This window comes from Glandiceps talaboti, chromosome 16 (genome assembly GCF_964340395.1).
Source record: "Glandiceps talaboti chromosome 16, keGlaTala1.1, whole genome shotgun sequence".
NCBI lineage: Eukaryota > Metazoa > Hemichordata > Enteropneusta > Spengelidae > Glandiceps > Glandiceps talaboti.
Genome location: NC_135564.1, coordinates 15515182 through 15538413, shown reverse-complemented (window position 1 = coordinate 15538413; position 23232 = coordinate 15515182). Strand labels below are relative to the sequence as shown.

The 23232-nt window shown below is 35.4% G+C and overlaps 2 protein-coding genes across 3 annotated transcripts; one reads left to right on the top strand and one right to left on the bottom strand.

Moving 5' to 3' along the window:
• Positions 1 to 21: 21 nt before the first annotated feature.
• Positions 22 to 8535, top strand: LOC144447620 (uncharacterized). The gene is made up of 9 exons (XM_078137696.1): positions 22 to 157; positions 973 to 1203; positions 1910 to 2034; positions 2745 to 2911; positions 3551 to 3677; positions 5122 to 5219; positions 6218 to 6310; positions 7139 to 7281; positions 7885 to 8535. The coding sequence occupies exons 2-9, from the start codon at positions 1007 to 1009 to the stop codon at positions 8492 to 8494; spliced, it is 1560 nt and encodes a 519-aa protein (XP_077993822.1). The 5' UTR covers positions 22 to 157; positions 973 to 1006; the 3' UTR covers positions 8495 to 8535.
• A 4928-nt stretch (positions 8536 to 13463) lies between these two features.
• On the bottom strand, positions 13464 to 21457 carry LOC144447399 (uncharacterized). 2 transcript variants are annotated; one of them, XM_078137410.1, is made up of 3 exons: positions 21075 to 21457; positions 19306 to 19417; positions 13464 to 17519 (listed from the first exon to the last, which is right to left on the bottom strand). In XM_078137410.1, exon 3 carries the CDS (start codon positions 17506 to 17508, stop codon positions 14605 to 14607), a length of 2904 nt encoding a protein of 967 aa, XP_077993536.1. In that variant the 5' UTR covers positions 17509 to 17519; positions 19306 to 19417; positions 21075 to 21457; the 3' UTR covers positions 13464 to 14604. The 2 variants fall into 2 exon arrangements, with proteins under 2 accessions (XP_077993536.1, XP_077993537.1); XM_078137411.1 differs by lacking the exon at positions 21075 to 21457 and adding an exon at positions 20452 to 20577.
• Positions 21458 to 23232: the final 1775 nt, after the last annotated feature.

Sequence of the window (23232 nt, the reverse complement as noted above, 5' to 3'; positions counted from 1 at the left end):
CGAAATCGAGGCTTGGGATAACCCCGTTTGCACGTTTTCTGTCTGTTCGTTCATGATTGTTGTCATTCAACACTGTTTCTGTACATGTTACCCGTTTTCTCGTATTGTTGTCAATTTTAAAAGGTGTATTCGTGGGGAATTCAGTATTCCGTAAAAGGTAGGCATAGTTTACATATTCTGTGTATGCCAACTCAGATACATATTCAAATCCGTGACGTAGAGCTCAGAGTCAAACCACCAAGTGTAAATAGTATTAGTAATACATGTACATCCATCCATGGTTGGTTCATGCACAGACAAGTAACGGAATCTTACTTGTCTGTGGTTCATGGATGTATTAGTAGAGAAGGATTATGAACTCCTCTTTGACATGGTTGGTTAGTTAGTCCAAGCATAGACCCTCTGGTTGATGGATGGTCTATGGTCAAAGAAAGTTCTGACCTGGGCACAGTGTAAGAATATAAAGATGATACATTTTGTATCTTTAGTCAGCATAGGTCAGCTCTGAAAGTGTGCGCTGATAACTCCGACACAGATGTGTCAGAGTGTACATACTCAGAGTAAGGGTAAGGTGTAACATGGAAGTATGATGTAGATCCATTGCTAGCAATGCTACTGAACACATTACAAACACAATGTACTACTAGCTTATTATATTTATAACCATAGACAAAAATCCCTTCCATTGTATATATTACAATATATTTGAATATCATTGTTTTCCAAACAAATGTACATATACAGTATTGTAGTACTAGTATATCATTGACCTTCTGGCTTCACTTTCTGAACCAGTTTCTTTGACTTCTAGTTTTCAATACTTATTTAATAATATTCAATTTTTGCCAGAAATGATACAGTGTAATTTTTTTTAAATACTGGGGGATAATCAATACAGGTACTTGACTAACAACTGATTTTAGTTAGACCCCTGTAATTATGTGTACTCTATTTTATTTCTCCCCTAATCAGTTCTGACTGGATTTACTTCCTCAAAGACTACACAATGAAGGTGGCCATTGAAGGCTGTGCACACGGTGATTTGGAGAAGATCTATGACACCATACAGTATATTGAAAAGAGAGAAAACATCAAAGTTGACTTGCTGTTGTGTTGTGGTGATTTCCAGGCAGTACGGAATGAAGCTGATTTACAGTGCATGGCAGTGCCACCTAAGTACCGTGAAATGTGTTCATTCTATAAGTAAGTGCATGGCAGTGCCACCTAAGTATCTTGAAATATGACCATTCTACATTGTATAAGTAAGTCAATTTACAGTGCCACCAATATGTAGCATTAAATGTCATTATATAAGTCAGTCGATGTTGTCATTCCTGCAAGAGTTACCTGCAGTGTTCATAGACAAAAGGAGACATGTAAAATTTGATAAAGTTAGTGTACAAAAAAAACACATACACAATACAATGTTATAAAGTTATTAGGAGCATCTCTTAAATAATCTTACATTACTTACATGTACATGACTTATGGGGCTGGGGATGCCCCTGCTTGTCAATACGAGTAGTGACAAAACCTTCAGGTCAGAATAATTTTCCAACTGAATAAAGGAATATATTGGAATAATATAATCATATGTCTGCAAGCATATAGTTTATGAAAACAGTTGTAATATTTTTTATCTATAACTGACACATATTTAGTACATCATAGAACCAATGACACAAATTACATTAATGTAACACACCTGAAATATGTAAAACAACCGGGGTATAATTTCATGTTTTACATGTATTTGTACATGTTCAAGCATGGCTTGTGTAAGGTACATGTATAACATGGCGCTATCATGAATCTCCTGTGTATATGCAAGTAATGGGATCTGTTGTACAGCAAATAAATTCTGACCAAGTCACAGATAAACAGTATAATTCTACATGTTAATTTGTAGGTACTATTCAGGTGAGAAAACTGCACCGATACTGACAATATTCATTGGAGGAAATCATGAGGCATCCAATTATTTGGCAGAGCTGCCATACGGTGGATGGGTTTGTCCTAATATCTACTATATGGGTAAGTAGTTAATACTCAGTGTTTTTGATAAGTTATGGGAATCCTGATAACAGAAAGGGGAAAATTAGGTAAAAGTTAACAAAGTTTGCCCTACAATGTACTGGAAGTTAGTTGTTGAACCCTGGGTAAGGTGACTGAGAAATCTAGGTAAATGTTACTTACCTACATGTGCTGTTCTACCCTTCGTAAAAAAAAACTGCTACACAATTGTTGCCAAACCATACAGCTTCAACAGCTATTTTGTGATGAAGTACATGTATATAGTCCTTTTGAGTTTGTGATAAGAGTACAAAATATATTTATGTATATGCAATTGGTTTTTATAACACTGCATATTATGACAGAACCCTGTTGCCTCATAATGGATGGTAGAGCATACAAATGTACAGAAGTTATTTTCAAAGTGATGCAGTTTATTTCTGTTGGTGTATTTTCTGAAGCAATAGTGAGCGACAATATGACAGTACACTGAATCACAAGCAAAAATAACTTCTGTATGCCCTACCATCCATTGTGAAATCATAGGGGTTCTGTTATTATCACAAATGTACACCCAAACCCAATTCCATTCCTGCAACTCAAAGATGTTGAACCATTCTGATTGTGTGATTCCTGATTTGATTTCGTGTGTTCATGAATTAGTAAATCATTCACATGGTCACGGGTATGTAGTTTTCAAATTCTCCATGGTTCTACTTTAATTAATGCAGGCTATGCTGGAGTTGTCAACATTGGAGGACTACGTATCGGTGGCTTGTCAGGAATCTATAAAAAACATGACTACAAGCGAGGACATTATGAGAAAGCACCATTTAGTCAGGAGTCTATGAGAAGTGTTTACCATATCAGAAACTTGGAAGTGTTCAGACTCAAACAAGTAAGTGAAGTCTGCACACATTCATTCACACACATAGACCTAGATACATGTACATCAAGAAATAGATTGATAAATAGATACTATCTATCTGATAGACAGACAAACAGATCGAGACTGACAGACAGAGTCAGACAGACAGACAGACAGATTACAAATACAATGCACCCCTTTTCCAGGTATTCAATGTTATGTAAGTGTTATACATTTTGTAATTCATATTTACTAGTTCCGCAACAAGACAACTATGGTGCCTTCTATGATGTTACAGATGTTGAGATTATTTATTTATTTATTAATATATTACATGGCCCCACATACAGGCACCCAAATAAGAATGAAAAAGTACTTACTATGGATTTAAAAGTTCTCTTTAAAGAGAAAAGAGTGACTTTCGGTAGATTTTTTTTATCCGTTGCATTATGCCTGAAATAGAAATTATAGAAATTGTGCATAGGGACTTGTTAGGATGCCATCAACATACATGCCTGGACTCTTATTATGTAAAACAGAGTATACATATATCAGTATATACACATCAAATGAAGTTCATGATGATGCTGATTTGGAAGTTTTTATTTTCCATGTTGGAGAAAATATTTTGATGCATATGTAACTCTGCAATCACTGTACATATTGCAGATGAAGCAACCATTGGATATTATGATGTCACATGACTGGCCCAGAGGGATTTATCACTATGGTAACATACAACAACTGCTTCGGAGGAAACCATTCATGCAGGCAGAAGTAGAAAGTAACCAACTTGGTGGGTATCATTGTTGACTCTATGTTTTGTGATAAATTCATTCTATCTTGCATGATCTTCAGTCAGTGTTACATAGAGTCACTTTTGATAGATGTACATTTGTAACGTCAACAGAAAAAAGAAACTTAACTAGGGTGACCTCGAACAATAGACCAAAGTATTCATAACAATGAACAAACCGTCAGAGGGACAAGTTTTTAGCACAACTGAACTGAACACTAAGGTTCAGTTGTGCTTATGGCATGGTGCAGTGTCTGGCTGTCAGTGTCTGTGTGTGTGTGTGTGTGTGTGTGTGTGTGTATGTGTGTGTGTGCATGTGTGTGTGTGCATGCATGTGTGTGTGTGTGTGTGTGTGTGTGTGTGTGTGTGTGTGTGTGTGTGTGTGTACATGTATGTATGCGAGTGTGAAAGACAAAGTCAAAAACAGGAACCATTTTTAAAAAAAATAAATTTAATTTGAATCACCCATAACTTTACCAAATAAAAGGACATGTTGTTGTGGTCCTTTCAAAACCAATGTAGAATTTTGTGTAGAATTTTGTTGGTCACCATTTTGCTTGACTGGAAATTGTCAATTCATCATTTTCATACTGTTAACACAGTGTTTTGCAGAAATTTTGAAGTGTAACACGATAAATCTTTATATAATTTTATTCCTTTTGTACAGAAATAATTCAGTGTAATATTACATCTTGTTGAGTTCAACTGAGAAAGGAGTTCTGCTGAACAATGTACATGTAACAGCAAAACTTTAAACCTGCACTAGCTGCAACTGAAACATGTTCTGAGACTGTTTTGTTAAATGTAATGACTTACTTGTAATATTATACACCCTGAATAGTATTGAATCACCTGTAGGTAGAGGTATTTGTGATAGCTGTACACATAATATTGTACACCGTGAATAGTATTGAATCACCTGTAGGTAGAGGTATTTGTGATAACTGCACACATACTATTGTACAATATATGCAGTCAAATTGATTCTGGGACCCACACTCAAATATTTTCACCCTCAACATGATCAAGGTTTCAACCTGTTGTTGTAAAATCAACCCCTAATTAACATATTCGATGTCAAATTATTGGTGTTTTAACACTTTTCAGTGCATATATTGTGGTTGTCTGATTGCAAAAGTCATACTCCTGTTACAGCTAGCGCAACTTTAAGAATTTTAATTCTGTGTCTCATACCACACACTTCTTTGCACATGACAACTATAAGGATTTTATTGGACAATGACCAACCATGGGCATATAGATGTAGGTACATAGGGGAATGTACATGTACCGCTATGGGCCAACTAACCATTGAAGTTGATTACAAGTTTTTCTACATAGTGTAGAAATGAATCTAGTTTCTCTCTTGCTAGTCCTGCTTGTGGACAAACCCTCAATAAACAAAATGTTGTAATTCAAATTCATCTAATTTCATTATCTACAGGGAGCCCTCCAGCTGAAGAACTGCTTCATGCCTTGAAGCCATCATACTGGTTTTCAGCTCATTTACATATTAAATTTCCAGCAGTGGTTCAACACAAGGTAATTGCCCTTTCCAAAATTTGCCATGGTGGTGCTCTCCTTCCTGTCTGTGCGTAACTTGGGGTATACATGTTAGAAGTTACTCAGTTAATCATAGAGTACTGCTGCTTTCCTTGATGTCTGAACAATGTGAAAAACATCCCTCATTTACACTTATACAGAATACCAAGGGACAAAGCTCGTAAGAAATAGTATTATGAGGTGATGATACCCCCAATTTGAACGATGGCGCTATATTCTCAATTTCCTGTTTGCAGTCTGGAATGGCATATTGCAATCAGTTATACCATAGACAATGGTTTCCCATCCACTGTCTATGGTTATACTATATAAAAGTAAAGTTTGCATATTAGAACTGAAAACACAGGATTTCTTTTCTTATCATTCTAAATAACGGCAACAAATGTCTTACATTATTGGTTATGCCATACTCAAAATTACATCACTCAAAACACACCTGTTTTCTATTTTCTTTCATTAAGCCTGAAGATGTATGAATATTTGTTGTATTATTCTCATAAACAAATTAGCTCACAAGTTTGTTATCATAACCAAAGACAAACCATAGGTTTTCACAGTCCTTGTTTGTAACTCAATAAATGATTAATGTGTACAATTATTACATGTACAATAACAAACTTTTTACGCATATTTTAGCTTGTATTGCAATAGTACAAACATAGACTTTGTCAATGTTGTTTCACCTCGATTTTTTTCAAATACGAAGCCACAATGACATTATTTTATAAATTAAAAATCCAAACTAAATACCAGATCCTCATCCATATGGCCACTTTAAAATCTTGCAGATGTATATTTCACAATTGTATTTATTCTCAATTTCTTATTAGCCAGAAAATAATTATGACAAAGGTAAATGAGCACACGAGTTTGTATCATCACTAACGACAAACCATAGGTTTTCACAATGAAACGCTCCTACTGAAATCAACCAATCTAATTAAAATCATTAATTCACCCTGATTTCATTTCTTTAGGATGATAGCAAAGAGGAGAATGATGGAAAGGGGTCAAAGGTCACCAAATTTTTAGCACTTGACAAGTGTCTTCCGCGCCGAGACTTTCTACAGGTAAGAGAATACTGCAATATTGCAAAATACATTACATTTCATTTCTCATGTGTTCTTCTTTTAAATGATTAATACTTTTGTTCCATGAGTATAACTTTTGCTGACAAAAGATGTGTGATAGAAATGTCTGTCTGAGAGAGAAAGTAGGAATGAAACTATAGTTAAAAAGGACGTAATTCTTTCCAACATATGCACTCAGACAAGCGGTACCGTTTGATCAAATCAGGTTCTAGTTGCACATTGTTTAGCTGTTACCCAACTGCAGTCTGCACTTATGAACCAAAATAAGTTCTCTGTTAACGTATCAATCTCATGTTAGGAGTCCTCTACACTCTATGTTATTACTGCTATTATTATCACTTTTGTAAACTCTTCATTACATGCAAAATCAGTACAAATTTCATTGTATATCTACCAGTATATACGACAATAAAACACATAATTATTCATTGAAATCATGGCTTATTATTATAGACTCAGACATCTATGATGTTATGAAAAAAGAAGTTTTTCCTCTTTTCTGTGAAAATAAGATTTACGAGAACTACAGACTCATCAATAAAGACTAAACCTAAATATCTAGACATTTCACTGGCATCTTCACATGGAGGAGATCAAGGGACATCTAAAATGTTTCATGGATTATTTGATGTTTAATATAAATATATATAAGGAAATGCAAATGTGACTGCACCTTTTGTGTAGTCTAACACCTTAAAGAGATTTTTTTGCTGATTTCAGTATCTACATTTGAAGTTGTTTGTTTTAATTTCAGATTCATCATCTTAACTGTATTCATAATTACTGTTGTATTTATTGTGTTTTCAGATTATAGACATTCCCAAGCAAACAGATTCATCGCTAGAATTAAGTTATGATGCTGAATGGTTGGCTATCCTTAAATCCACCAATCATCTTCTGAATACAACACCTCAACCAACCAACATGCCTTTCCCTGGTTTACAACAGAGGTGAGAGAAACTCAGATATTATCTCAAATTCCAAAATACAAACACACTATTCTAGTTTAAAATGGAGTACAGAGAAAATAACAAGACTTCACAAGTTCAGACCTGTGCTAGTCTGGATGCCATCTGTGGTTTCTAACCACAGTCTGGTCAAAGTCCCTCAATCAGCATAGAAAATTATTCATCCAATCGGTGAACTCCATCTGGTACATGCATACTGACGTAAACAGTGTATCTGTAGCATCCTGAGCTGAGAAATATACCATATTTGGACATTCACATAACTGCCCCAATAAACACTAACTTTATGAGGGACTGCGTAATTGGTTAGAATTTTGTGATTTATTAACAAAGACATGATGTTAGTGACTGTGTGGGTCACTGTGGATGAATTTGAAATTACATCTCATGCATCTCAGGACTTCTCGAGTAACAACTTTGACTAGACTGTGAGTGAAGGTATAAATCATAACGATACTGTATAGGAACTAGACTAGATCTGTGCACAGAAGGTTGCGAACCAAAAGATGAGGATGACAGTATATAACTTCTGACAGGTTCAGAACACATGTTTGAGGTTTTGATGATTTTATCTTTCACTCTCAGATTTGACTTTGCTGTCACAGAAGAAGAATTAGATGTTGTCAGAAAGGACTTGAATGGAGACTTCAAATTACCAAATAATTTTGTAAAAACTGCACCATCATTTAATCCACAACAAGGAAAGAATATAAAAAATGCTAGACAGCCCACAGCCTGTGTTAACCCACAAACTACATCATTCTGTGAACTGATTGGAATAACAGACCCAAACGACCCTAGCAATAGTCAAAAAAGACAACCACTGCCAGATAAGATGGAGAACCCAGATGAGATAAGCCTGGATGATGATGATGATGACGATGATGATGATGATGAAAGTGACAGTGAAACAGTCGATGATGACACTAATGATGATGTCATATCGCCTGAAGAATCTCAAGACGATGATATCATCAATGAACAGACTCTGAAATCAGCGTCAGAGGAAAGCACTGAAGCAAAACTTAGTGATTTTTCTGACGAGTTGTTTTCACCAATACAGATTGAGACTTCACAAAGTGATGATTCTATTAAACGGACTCAATTAGACGAACCCTGTCAGAAAGGAGCCAAGAAATTTAAAAGAAGAAATCAAGCAATCTATGATTCCAAGGATGAAAGTGATGATGATTGACATTGTAATATAGTTAGGAAATATGTCGCTTAGAAACTTTGCTGGTTGATCTTGACTAATATGTCCTCTCAACCCATATTTAGGAATACAATTTAAATATTTCACCTGTACACGTTAGCTAGAACAGAGGTGTAAATTGTTACTAGATGGTAACTCTCCACATTGTGTAAGGTGATGCCAGTAGCACCCAACATAGACTGTAAAATATGTCATGACGTTTTGCCCTCGCCGGCCTCCTCTCACACCTTAGTCTGTAACGTACACCGTGACGAGGCACCCTCACACATCAGCCAATGTGTGAGGGTGCCCCGTCACGGCATACCTTACAGACTACACCCAACATGATTTGACTGAATGAGAAAGGTAGAGATGTGTATGGTTCAAATCATCAGCCAATCACACTGAAACACATTTTGATTGACGCAACCTTAACTACAACTCAACTAAGTGAGTTGCGGTTTTGCAACATGACGTACGGCAGTAATGCATTGTTAAGGTTGAATACACCTGTTAGAGATCTCACCATACACATGTGTAGCCCATAACAATAATGTTAGCCAGATGTTCAATATATGTACCACACTTTTACTGCATTTGCGATTCATGTTGTTCCTATGGGCATCCTCCAAATACTAGAATACTCACAGTCGGTGCATATTAAACTATGACCATATTCTTAAGTGTGTGTAGAGAAGACATCACCATGATCAACCCAGCCAAGATTCTAAGTGATGAAGTTTAAATCCTTCAAACTTTTTCAAATCAAAATACCCAATTAATTTCAGTAAGATTCAAGCTGGTTTTGTTCAAGGATGTTATTTTTTTTCATAATACAACTGGAGAAAATTTTATTCAGAAATACAGAACACATGTACATATTAAGAACAGTTTACGTCAACATTCCTGTCCCCATTTATAAAATATTGTACAGATTTCACTGGTGAAAAGGTGGCTTGTTTTTGCTTTGGTACAAAATGGTTGATGTATGGTCATTTGAGGCAATAGACATATGATTAACAAATATTTTATGCCACAAGTTATGTATTTCAACCAATGTTCTTCTGTCGTGTTCTTTCATGTTTTGTGATGCACTGGTTTGTTCTTGACAAGAAATGTCAATTAATGGATTGGTAGGGAACATTTGATGCATTCAAATATGACAGGAAAAAGACATGTCCAGTGTGTGTATATGCTATTACAATGTGCAAACATTTACTGTAACAATTCTGTCAATTTGATTGCTCTTTTAAATCAACCATCCACAGAGTCTTAGAAATGTAATTATGTTTCCAGTCCTTGGATTTCGACCACAACAAAATCAACATATTTATTTTTATTTCGACCATCAAATATAACCATCATTTGGGGGAGCTTTATTTTTATGAATCCTAAATAAAAATGAATGATTGGCAAAGCGGAAAAGTGATTAAAATGTTTGAGTCACTCGCATCTTGCAATTCGACTGGCCAAATTGCATAAATCAGGTAATTATTCGACCACAAACAAATCATAATTTTTAAAAATCTGATCGAATTGATGGGATTATTACAGTAGTGTACAAAGTCACATTTCTCAGACCAGTGTACAAGACAGATACCGTATACAACACAACTGTTCCTTAACCTTCCTGAAAACCTCAGCAGAAGTCAAGATCAATTCTTGCTGGTTGTAGGGTGCTCAGCTTATTTACTGCCATTCTCTTTTCTTATGTTCTTCTTTCATCTTTGAGAAATATTCTAAATGGTCGCTATGGAAACAAACAGGCATGTACTTAATATTATTCATTCAAATCTTAAAAACAAGACACTTTGCATATCTGTTTACTACATCGCTTTGACAACACATGTAACATTTCACTTACTGCACTTACCTGTCGCATACAAATCTTCTATTCTTGTCTGAGAACAGATTTTCATTCTCTAAACTTACCAGGACTATCATCCATTGTGTGTATATTATGTACAACACATCTCGCATAGCTGTGTATACATTTGTGTCTGAAATCAATATCAACAGTCGATATCATTCTGTATTTAGTCCTTGGCATCATTGTTGGCTTGTTCATTCTTGGATGTATCTTTGTAGATGGGAGGGCAATAGAATCAATGAAAGGCCCTCATGTACCATACATTTTGTATATTTCAAGCCGTATAGTGTGTGCTGCAAGGGACACAAGTCTTTCCATTAGTTTTTGAACAGACTTAAATTAAGCATGCTTGATAGATACCACTTTCAGTCAAAATGCAAGTAAAAGATAACATAGTTTGTATCCCAACTATTCTGCCTTATTTTACATTTTTTATTTTAGTATGTGTAATTATTTCACAATTATTTTTTTAAATTGATTTTAATTGTTATTTTAATGTATTATTTTTGTAAGTTTGTATTTAACTTCTCAGTTTGATTTCAGGTTGTTGTCACAAACAAATTTTTTTTTTATTAGTTTTAGTTGTAGTTTTGCAATCAGTTATTGAAGATTACAACTATTGTCTGCAGTTAAATGGAACTCTTTTCAATGTAATATCATCTAGACAGATTGCCAAAATGATCTTTTTTGAGATTCAAATTATTTTTTTTTTTGGTGTCTGCAGTGCAGTAAGATGCCAGCTACTGTATCACTTCATATGTGTATTATAACAGGTTGAGATTTTGACAGCCTGCCTATCCATCTGTTTATTTGCAATGTGGTATCTTTATTTTGCTGTTAAAGGGACACACTCTGTAACTGCCATGCAAAAACTCACACTATATTTGACATAAATGATACAAACTAAAAAACCTGTTGAGAATTCTGCCAGCTACTGGACACAGTTTAGCATGTATTAGTTATTCGAATGGTTTAATTAATAATTTTTCAGTTTGATATACAGGTAACCACTAAGAACCACAAAGTTACAGACTATGTCCCTTTAATCAAAATTTAGCACCAAAGACCATAAAGTTACAGACTGTGTCCCTTTAATAATTAAAAGTCAGCACAGAAGACCACAAAGTTACAGACTGTGTCCCTTTAATTAAAATTTAGCTCCAAAGACCATAAAGTTACAGACTGTGTCCCTTTAATTAAAATTTAGCTCCAAAGACCATAAAGTTACAGACTGTGTCCCTTTAATTAAAATTTAGCTCCAAAGACCATAAAGTTACAGACTGTGTCCCTTTAATTAAAATTTAGCTCCAAAGACCATAAAGTTACAGACCCTTAAATGATAATTTAGTTTTCATGAATGAAACATGTGCAACATTGGCACTATATGTCCTAAAATCAAACACATTTTTATTCAAGCTAGGGAGTCAGGGTTAATGTTATGCTAGGTATATGAATGACAGTTGACTCCTTAGCACATGCCTGATTTGTATCATACGCAAAGAATGGACACTATTCTTGGAGTATACCCACAAATCTTTTAAGTCTCTGCATCTCTTACATCCAATGACTGACCACAAGAAGTTAGCCTTATAAATCATCCTCTAGGTGTTTTCTTTTCATTATAGCATTGTTTCTATACATGTACAACTGAGAGTCAAGCCACAAGCCAAAGCAAACATGGTGATGTGATAAAACAGATAGTTGAGTCAGAGATAGCACACCAGTTTACTATGATTTAATGAATTTGTTTCTAATGAACTTTAAGTTACAGAAAATATGTACTGTCTTTCAGTTACTCTGAGATTAAGTTTGTGTGAATTATGAATACGTCAATACAGAAATTTGTTTTTAAACATGACTGTTGACTCGTTTCTTTAATCGAGGAGACTAAATTGTACCATAAAAATGAAAGTTTGTGAATCGTGAGAATGAAAGATTAAAAATGAGTGAGGACAGTATGATTTGATAAATGGACTGTTACCAGTATTTAATCTTACATGGACATTGTGTGATGTACAATTACAACCAGCCAACCCCTCCCCATATGCAAAGAGCACATTCATGCACACGCACACACACACACACACACACACACACATGCACGCACCTATCACCCCCACCCTACTTTGGATAGACTTGGATCACAACACATTTCTCTTGCGCTTTCCACACCATACCCTGCAGAGATTTGTAACACTTGTATATTCTGTATGATACATATGATACATCTCAGAATCAGTGGCAAATTTCTCATCATTTAGAGACAGCATTATCAATTTGTGTCTACAATGAGATCCAATTTGTATACCTGAGTGTGCATAACAGTGTGTGCGTATATATATCTGTGAATGTATATATGTGTGTACCGTTTGTACCATATGTATGTATGTATGTATGTATGTATGTATGTATGTATGTATGTATGTATGTATGTGTGTGTGTATGTATGTATGTATGTATGTATGTATGTATGTACGTATGTACGTACATACGTACGTACGTACGCACGTATGTATGTACGTACGTATGTATGTATGTATGTATGTATGTATGTATGCACGTATGTACGTATGTATGTATGTATGTATGTATGTATGTATGTATGTATGTATGTATGCACATGTATATATGTGTTTGTGTCCGAATTTTTATTGGCATGGTGTGTGTCTGTATGCAAATGTGTATGTATGTGACTGTGTATACAGATCTATGTGTGTGGGTTATCAAAGTCAGTGTGTGCAATTTGCATATGTCATCCCTAAATCTACCATTTAAAACACATACAAATGTTGCTATACAGCCATGTATAACTCCACTCATATCAAACAATTCAATAAAAGCAAACATTCAGATCAGATAAAAAACATAGAATCATTTATTTTAAAGAAATTCTTTTAACTATAATGGGCTCAAATAAAAAAAGATGTGGAGTGACTTTACCAACTAGATTCATTCACATCTACCATCACTATTCAATTCTACATATTTCAAGGTAAGACTAACAATAATTTTGTTATATGAAATGGAAATACAAAATCATTTACAATGTCAGTTGAAAATACTGAAAACTATATCAAAAAAGTCACAAAAGTATACAAAATTGTGAAGTAAATACAAATATGAAAACAGAAAAACCAAAGATATAAATAAAGATACAACATGTAGTAATTTTGCTGTTACACCCATTAAAAGTAATATACTATAAACCTAGATATTTATCCTACTTGAAAATTGTATGACTTTACAGTCTTCAGCTGGTTCTCAAAGACTAATTTTACTAATTACCAGACTGGAAGCACTTTTACTGATTTTTGCGTTTTTATTTTCCAGCAAAATAACGGAAAATAAGTCTTTCATTCTTGAGAACAAAACTTTCGGGCTTGAACTACATACAATGTATATTGTTACAAATCAGGAAATGAAAAAAACGTGCGCTATAAAACATAATTCCCACCGAAGGTATGGAGATATACATTTCATGTAGCCTTAAATTCATCATCCTTACATGCACGACTCAATATTTCACACAGTGCACGCATCCTTTGTAATAATAAAGCTATTGACAGTGCTAGCTCCTCGCCAGCCATTTAGTGTAATGTATACAATACTTTGATTAACTATGTACGTAATCTTGCAGTTCACACACAATGCTAGAGTAGTGTTTAAATATACTCGACAAAACAAAGGAAAACTGACGAGTAGAAATTGTATCGGGAAATCATTGCACATATGTGGGGAATTTAAACCATTAAAGTAAAAGGTATCGTGAGAAATATGTGTTTATTGTAACTAGAGTCTTTGTGTCTCTTTTGTTTGCTCAAGCGAGTAACCTGGTAAATTATTCATGTCCTTTGCTTTCCTAATGCAATATTGATATTTTGTCTATAAGAAGTACCGTAACATTGCTTCATTATTATGGACTTGTACATATAGGAATATCAAATTCAAACTTTATTAATGCCAGCATTGGGTAATTTGTATAGTATGCATTGGGTATCTCATCTGTTAAACTTGTGTATTGAGGTGGTTTGATTTGTTTGCGTATTGTGTTCATTTAATTACATATCACTATGATAGCCAGGGTGGGTTTTAAATCCTGCAGGGTGTTCAGTACAAATTCATCAAAATATTGTGTAACAGTGTTCATCGCCCTGGGTTATTGGCAAGTCAATGATATAATTTCTAACGTACGGAGAATAGGCTTATTTCTCTTGCCAGTCCAACTTGTATTGAGATACTGTTATTAGTTTTCTATTTTCAGGGTAGTATGGCACTTGTGGTGTTTCAAGATGTTTGCACTTTCTTCGTTAACTGTACAACTGTCCAATGTCACGGTATGTTTACTGTTGTCATCAAGCAATCCAGCTTTCTGCAATTTCAATACATCACCTACGGTCAGTTTGTTTCGTGAAAGATGTACTAACCTGTACAGACAACGAAGAAAACGTTTCTTTTGACCATCGGTATCAGCGTTTCCTGGGTCATTTGTACCAGGTACACTCAGCTCATCACCAGACTTCCTTAGGCCATCGGTATGAGAGACACTTTTACCACTGATATCAGAGTCACTTGGGTTGCTCCTAGACATTGATATCGTTTGGCATAGACCGTCGATGAGGGGATGTGTCAGTCTACTTGATGTGGGACGATTAGAAGGTAGACAATTATCAAGGCTGAAGAAGAGTACCCTGACATCACTGAAGAACTTTACCCAGGCATCTTTCCATCTACCGGAGTGATCAGGGAACCTCCAATCACCAAGGGACAGGTCGTTTAAACTTGGTAACTTAGTTACACTTTCAACAAGGTTGAGAAAGTCATCTACATTCAGCTCTTCTTCTCCCATTGGACCATTTAATCCCAATGATCTAAGTTTCGAACAGTTTGACATCTTTGTGCATAGTTTCACATAGTCATTCTGGGTCAGTTGACAATTAGAGAGAGTGATTTTACTAATCTTTTCACCGTAAGATTGAAGACACTCTGATACATCATTGATTAAGTTCGGCTTATTGTAAGCTTCTACTGAGATGTTATACAACATCGCACTGTCACGGGATTGTAATGGACTGTAACTTTTATACTCAATTGTATCTTCTAGATATCCAACGCTCAACGTCAACTCTGTAAACTGCCACTGGTCTTCACTACGTCTTATTTTCCATACTTCTGAATAAGTCTTAAGTCTATTATTCAGTGCTGAAGATATCTCATCATCAGATGATTGGCTAGGACTTCTTAGCGTCAGACTCTCCAACCAGTCATTGCTATCAAGACAATCAAGGATACGTGGAAATTCATCAAATGTAACTGAAGTACATGTAATATCAATTCCTTTCAATACACGTTCTATTCCAGCCTGCTGAATTCTTGATAATATTGACTTGAAGTCTTCTGACGTAAATGACTTCATTCCCTCAACATCACAATCTTTGTTGTCACTGTTTACAGGTTCAACTGCTGATTCATGACCTTTGCAGTAATGTTCGGACTTCAACGGTGGTGACTGCTTTGTTTTTGAGATGGCAGAATCCATTACATTTGAGGTGAAGTTGAACCATAATTGAATTTTGGACGTCGTTTTCACAGCTAGATCACGTAACAGTGGCATGTATATTTCAAGCTTGTGCATATTTGACAAATCTTTCATGAATATGGTAATCTTCTCTGGCATGAATTCTTGGCGCGCAAAGACTTGTTGGCTGATGTTGATTTCTTGAGGCGACAGTGCGCTTAGAAATATGTAAACACTGTCCTTACACAATGCATTAATGAATGACTTTACTAGAACCTCTGTGTAACCTGTTTCGACAAGGCATGGCAGTAGATCTCCAAATCTGGCATCTTTCAAATAGTCGAACAGAATACTGGTATCCTCGTTCAATAATCCGGCAATAAATCTTAAAACTGGTCCACGCTCCCAATCAGCCATCCAATACACTTTTTTGATTTTGAATTTAAACTCATCCAAATTTGTATGACACAAAGACGCGATGTATTTTGCCGCTAGGAATTCCTGAAATGATTTGTGATTAATGATATACCCTGCAGGTTCAGTGGAAAATTTAACACGAGCATATCGTGAAAGAAATCCCATCTTCTCTATGTCTTCATTGTCTTTCAATTTCAAATCGTTATCGTCAAACTTGGCAACGTTTTCAATTAAAGCTCTTGCAGATAATTCCCCAAGAAACATGAACTGTCTGTCAATATTATCTCTGGATTTTTGGTCATTCTTGTCATATTTCTCACAATACCTGTTAATGATTAGTTTGGTTATTTGATCATATAAAGTTGTGATCTTGCTTGTTATGTCAGAATCGGTCGACATAAAAGTAATACAAACAAGAAACGCATTTAGTGGACACGTCAACAGACTCAACAATTCTTCTTTGTTACTTGACTTATCAATTCCATCAAGGAGTTCATTTGCCTTGTGATGTTTATCAATACACCTAAAGTGCCTCTTCACATATTGTATCAATGCACTCTCAGTAAACCCGTTTATGGCAAGTGTTCTGTTGAAGTGCATATTACGCTTCGTTTTTGGAACATTTTGTGTGGTTTGCACATTATCTCGTATTTTACGAGATGTTACTACAACTTTACAATTACGTAACATTCTATCCTGTATTATTTCATATATTTCTGATTGCACTCTTTCTGACTTTTCATCCCATCCATCAAACAAAAAACACACTTTCTCTTCATTTCCTTGGATGTACTGTAACAAATTATCCCTATTAACTTTAGTATCTGTTGGAAGGAGGCCTATTGTATCAACGAGCGAATCCCAAAGAGATGATTCTACAGATTTCAATTCTATGCAAAAAAGTAATTTAAATTGTTTTAGAAAGTCACATTTTCCTCTTGACCAATCATATGCTAATTTCTTACAAAACGTAGACTTTCCGTATCCAGGATCACCCTCTACCAGTATTCTTGTCGGATTTTTACTGTCGTTATTTTCTGCAAAAAGTTCTTCTCTCTCAAAGTGCTGTTTACCTGATTCCATTTCTAAGGTCAGAGATGTATATATATCGTCTAGTTTCAACGTGTCCTCACAGAAAGGCAGGGGATAGATTTCAGCATAGTGATTCTCATAATATTGTCGTAGTTCCTTTTCACATATGTTAGCAGCTTCCATCACACCAAGATCTGCAATAAATCACACAATTTGCTATGTTTACATGTGAACACGTCACTTACGTTGTCTTTTTTTTTTTTAAATATTCCATTCAGTTTACGATATTGTTGACCCAGTTGAATGTACTACATACTAAAACATTTGTGAAGCGAACTTGTATCCCCATAGTTTTCACTCTTTCATTCAAACGTTGATCCTTTGAGCCGTAATATGTCTTGTTTATAACCACGTATATTAATTTTCAATACACCTGTATAGAGCACTGCTATTGGTAAAATCACATGACTTTATTCTATTTTCAATTAGAAGCATCGCATATATTTGGACTACCATATCTGTGACGTGGAAATTCATTATGTTTCAAAAAGTGATATCTAACGGTACTGCATTATACGTAATATATTTAATACAACTGGATTTACATCAATCCACTAAAGTATTTAGATTTCCTTTACAAAATGTCTGTTTTCTATTGTTATGAAACGCTCAGATAGGTATATCCGACGTAGGAATTATGGATATATCGTAAACACACAATTTAAAATTAAAATTATAGATATCACAGGTTTTCATTCAGTTGCCCTATTTCCCAGCTGAGGGCTCTTCTCCCGAAAGGAGGGTTATGAAACTCTTTATCTGAGCTTCCATGTGCGCACAGTACTGTAGTTATGGTAATCATAACATTGCTTCGGAATCACAGACTCATCACCTCATCCTAAACCACTCAGTCAAAATAGTTGTGTGTCTGTGTGGTTTTAAAGGATTAGTATTTCTGTTGATGGTAGTTCTATTTTGATAAATAGATCTTGAAGGTGTGACGAACTTATGGTTTGATATTTTTTCTCGCTGACAAGTTTAAATCTCAAGAATCGCATACAGGTGTGTACATTAGTTCGAACATGTTTTAATTTGATGTAAGATGAATGTCAATAACAGTCATTAATCAAACAATAAATTCCATACCTTGCATAGCCAGAGTTTGTCATTTATTTATATGTACATCAATGTATCTAACTTTGATTTGTTATCAAAAAAAGTTCTCATATTAGGCCAGAAAAAGAAAGAAATTAATATGATTGTTATGGTCAGCAAGCGCATCACTTTACGTGCAATGCCCGCGTCGGTCTTTTTTGTAGTCATAAAATCTGCAGATCCGTGGGGAAGCACAAAAATAACCAACCCTACTTCAGTGAAGACAACTTGCAGAGCCAATCTTGACAAACAGATGCGTGGGGTAGTCAGTGACATACTAGATGCGTGGGGTAGTCAGTGACATACTAGATGCGTGGGATAGTCAATGACATACCAGATTTGTGGGGTAGTCAGTGACAAATGACATCCCCCCCCCCACACACACACACTTGCGCCAAAGTATCATATAAAGGAATAGTAACGGCCATATATAGTAAACTGACTGACAGGTTTTTTGAGAATTAACAAAAATCGCGTCGTCGCACCATTTTAGACAAACAATTCTTCTTCTTTTTTTGCCTTACAGATAATGAGAAAAAAGAATGTAAGACACTTAAAATTCATATTTCTTCTCACTGACACAGTGACAAAAGATATCACGACTGAATTTAGTATATTAATGTACATGTACATACACATAAATGACAATCTAATTTTACTATGGGTTCATCACAGATCCAATTAGCTGAGATATTTCTGATACTTACTATTCTTTCATCCAGAAGCAGTGAAAGAAATGATTCCCTTCATCAGGGACACGTGAATATCATATGTAACTCAACATACATATTAACATTATATTGATAATAACGACATCATATTTACCTAGTATATCGACAGACTTTTTGCCGATGACATGCTACAGGCGTCGTTGTTGACGGTTCTCCAGGCGATACCAATCCCATTTTCTTTGTAGGACGAATAGGGACATCATCGTCTGAAATTTGAGAGAGAGAGAGAGAGAGAGAGAGAGAGAGAGAGAGAGAGAGAGAGAGAGAGAGAGAGAGAGAGAGAGAGAGAGAGAGAGAGAGAGAGAGAGAGAGAGAGAGAGAGAGAGAGAGAGAGAGAGAGAGAGAGAGAGAGAGAGATGGATGAATCTCATTCTCGCAAAAGTGTATTTATATTTTTCTGTTGACGCAATGGAGAATAATACGGACGGTGCCGTAAAGACGTTTCAGGTTTTAGAGCGATGATGAGCAATTTAAGACAACCAAACATGAGAAACGCTTTGCGTTAGTACAATATGCACAAAGTATATAATAGTTTGATATTTCATGATTTTTTTGCTTTTCTTTTATATTCAAAGATATGTTTAGTTCCAAAGCGATAGCATGATATTCATCAGGTGTAAACTGTATATACCGCGAATGATCGTTCTCATCGTCATACATGTAAAGAGTTCCGATATACAATGCAATCATAATAATCATACAATCACAACTTACATAGACATTTACTCTAATCATGGTTACTGTTACTTTGTCCAAGCTCATGTAAACTAATAATAATTCAGCGAAGTGAGTTTAGGAAGGACGAAATCAGAGATAATCTCGAATTTTCCTGTAGCCTAACTGTACACTTGAAGGATTGATGCCACTAAGTTATTGTAGCTACCCTTGAGGACGAGCAAAAAATGCTGAAATAGTGTATTAGCATTTAATTTAGTCTTTCAGGTCTACAAGTAAGCTAGTGTTACTGTTGTAATCGTGGTTGAATTATCGTAAATACATAACATTCTAAACGGAATTATTCAACCGAGGCTACATTGCAAGGTGATCAGTCATTCAGTGCCATCTCACTACATGGCCCTAATACTTCTGTGTTTCTTTATCAAATATAACGACAAGACGTACATTCGTGGGTTAATTGTTGGTTAATAAAACTATCCCATCGCTGTTCCAGCTGGTATACAAAGCAAGTTGTGAGAATTAGTAATTTCTTAAATCAGATTTATTTGATGTGAAATCTTACCTCAGGCGTTACTACACTTCAAGTTATTTACATTGTATATTGCAACTAGATAATATAGAATCAGCATATACAGTCGTAACATGTTGGTATATTAAAAAAAATTAGAGACCACATTTATTCCATTCCTCGACTCCCGGTTTTTATGTGTTTGTGGCATAACTGAACGAGGGAAGGAGTCAGAATCCGAATTGTGTTAAACTTCTCAGCCCTTCTCATAGCCAGGCCATCGCAATATATTCTAATTACAGCTAGTCATGAAAATACCTTTTTTAGTCAATATTAACGAGTAAAAATGCCATCAGTGCCACTAACGTTTAGCTGTTTTTATGTATTTGTATTTATTGTTCATTTAATTGCACACGCCAGGCATACGTCATAATTCCAGGGTCTGAGCCTTCATTCATGAAGTTGATCCTTATAATGGAAGAAGAAGACGAATAAACCTACAAACTATGTATATCAAATGAAGCACTATGAGTAGGACTTTGAGGTGTTCTGGTCGAATTTCATGTTTGAAGTCGTCGTCAGGTGGAGAGTTACTGTATATGTCAAAACATAAAACAGGTCCCAATGTCTACCAAACACAGAATTATTTATATAGTCATATGTACACGTTAACTTACTTGTTTCAGATAACTTGTGGCAAACGTCATCCTGACGATTTTCCCGTTCTTTCTCGAAGTCTTCGACTTTTTGTACAAGTGGGGGTCTGCGAATTTCTTTCAATAACGCCTTTAGCAAGTCTAAATTGTCTTCCTTAATATAACCATCTTCCTCCAATTTGATAAAGACGTCCACTGGTTTGGTCAATGACGACATGTCCCATACCGTAATTTGTTGACCACGTACAAGGTTTTTAAGTTCCTCATGCTCACGTTCGCTTAGTTCGTTATTGAGCTCGTTGTAAAGTTTACGTAATGGGTGGATTTTATACGCCATTTCAATATTTCAAGACAGTCAAATCCGTACTAGATCATGAGCAATAATGACCACTTGTACTGTGAAGGAGGAATGGCGATGGCGGTCTGTGTTACATTAACATTTGAAAGGAAGTCAGTCACGTGCTATGGGGTGTGACAAAAAGAGAAGTGTACCTGTGGGTCAGTCACAGGAGCTGTCATGAGTAGTCGATAATTATAATACATTTGTAGTGGAAACACTCATACAAAATTTAAAAAATTAAAAAGAGAGCAAAGTGGGCAATTATTTTGGCCTGTTTATTTGTTTGGATTAGTAAGTATTCATCATATAGCTATTACATAGAATTGCATCATTCTATTCTTTGTGTACAATACTTGGAAGGATTTACTAGCATCACTACGCTAAGTTCCAAATTTCCATAAAAATGAAACGTTAAAGAAAGAAGGAAATACAACGTAGAACCTGTCTTAATGTTTAATATTAATCGTCAAATTGTATAAAACTGGCCTGAACTTTTCTATATTTCTTTTTTAAGTCAATTATTTTTTACTTTGATGTAATTAAGGATCATACCCGAAATTGGCCACATCTGTATTTTGGGTATTTATAGAGTGATTTTAAACCATATTTGTTCTCACTTTATTTTCAACATGTACCCTTTATTATGTGTGTCAAAATATTGTGAAATAAAAATGAAGGGTCTACAGGAAAATGTGAGACACCATCTCAATGCGTTTGTATTGTTGAATAAACTGAAACACCGCGAAAGGAAATTTGGTGGTATTCATAGACCAAGCCAGGGTTGTAGAAGGTGTTGACAGTATTGCATACAAGTATGAGTGGAACGTGTGATGCATGCTTATTGGAAACTAATTGCGCGTTTGGGTAAGGACAGATTTAATATCTGATTGTCTGCTTAGAAACACACAGTACAGTCAGTCTTAAGTAATACTTACTTGAAGAGATACAACAGTTTTCTGATGCATGTTATCGGCCAATGAATTACAATAAGTTGAATAACCACCTGTGGATTTGTAGCAGAGATCTCCTCACAAATTAGAGACTATGTCATACCCGTTTACATAGTGGATGCTACCGAGTTAAGCACACCAGGTAAAGGCTATTTAAGGACACATCAAGTACTCAGGTCAAAGGTTACATTCTTTGTCCACAAGTTACAGAGCTGTCTGGCGACAAACATGTCACATCAAAACTACACTTACAACACTGACTGTACAGTGGACTAGTCTAGCTGCAAGACGAAGACGTTTGGCGTTGTGCCAGTGAATGCATCAATGGTTTGTTCTATGCATTACACTAGACGTGAGGTTAACCAGGGGAACACATAGCATGTTATTTGTCATATTGAGGTCAATCAGGCCCATCGCTAGACTAGCTCTTAGCCATCGTCAAATTAGGACTCAGTCATATCAAGGTCAACTATTCGACAGGACTAGTACAGGACTAGTACAAGGCTAGCACTCGGTCACTACTATATTAGGACTCACTCACGTCAGTTCAACAGGACCGCTACTACGCCAGTACTTGTACAAATACAAAATTAGTAACCAGTCATGTCAAGTTCAGTGGGATTAATACTATGCTTACACTTTGGCATTGACAAGTTGAATTGCTACTCAGTTACATCAAGCTCTAGTCTTTGATTTTAGATGTCCAAGATCAGTCCAATGGTCCTATCAGCCCATGCCCACATATGTATACATTGTATTACACAAACACATTTCAAAATCATTGCAAAGTTGCTTAGCATATTACAGGCAAGCAATATCTATTTAAACTGAAACCTAATAAGAATATTTATGTACATAAATAACAGTTTTATTCAACATCCATTTCCAG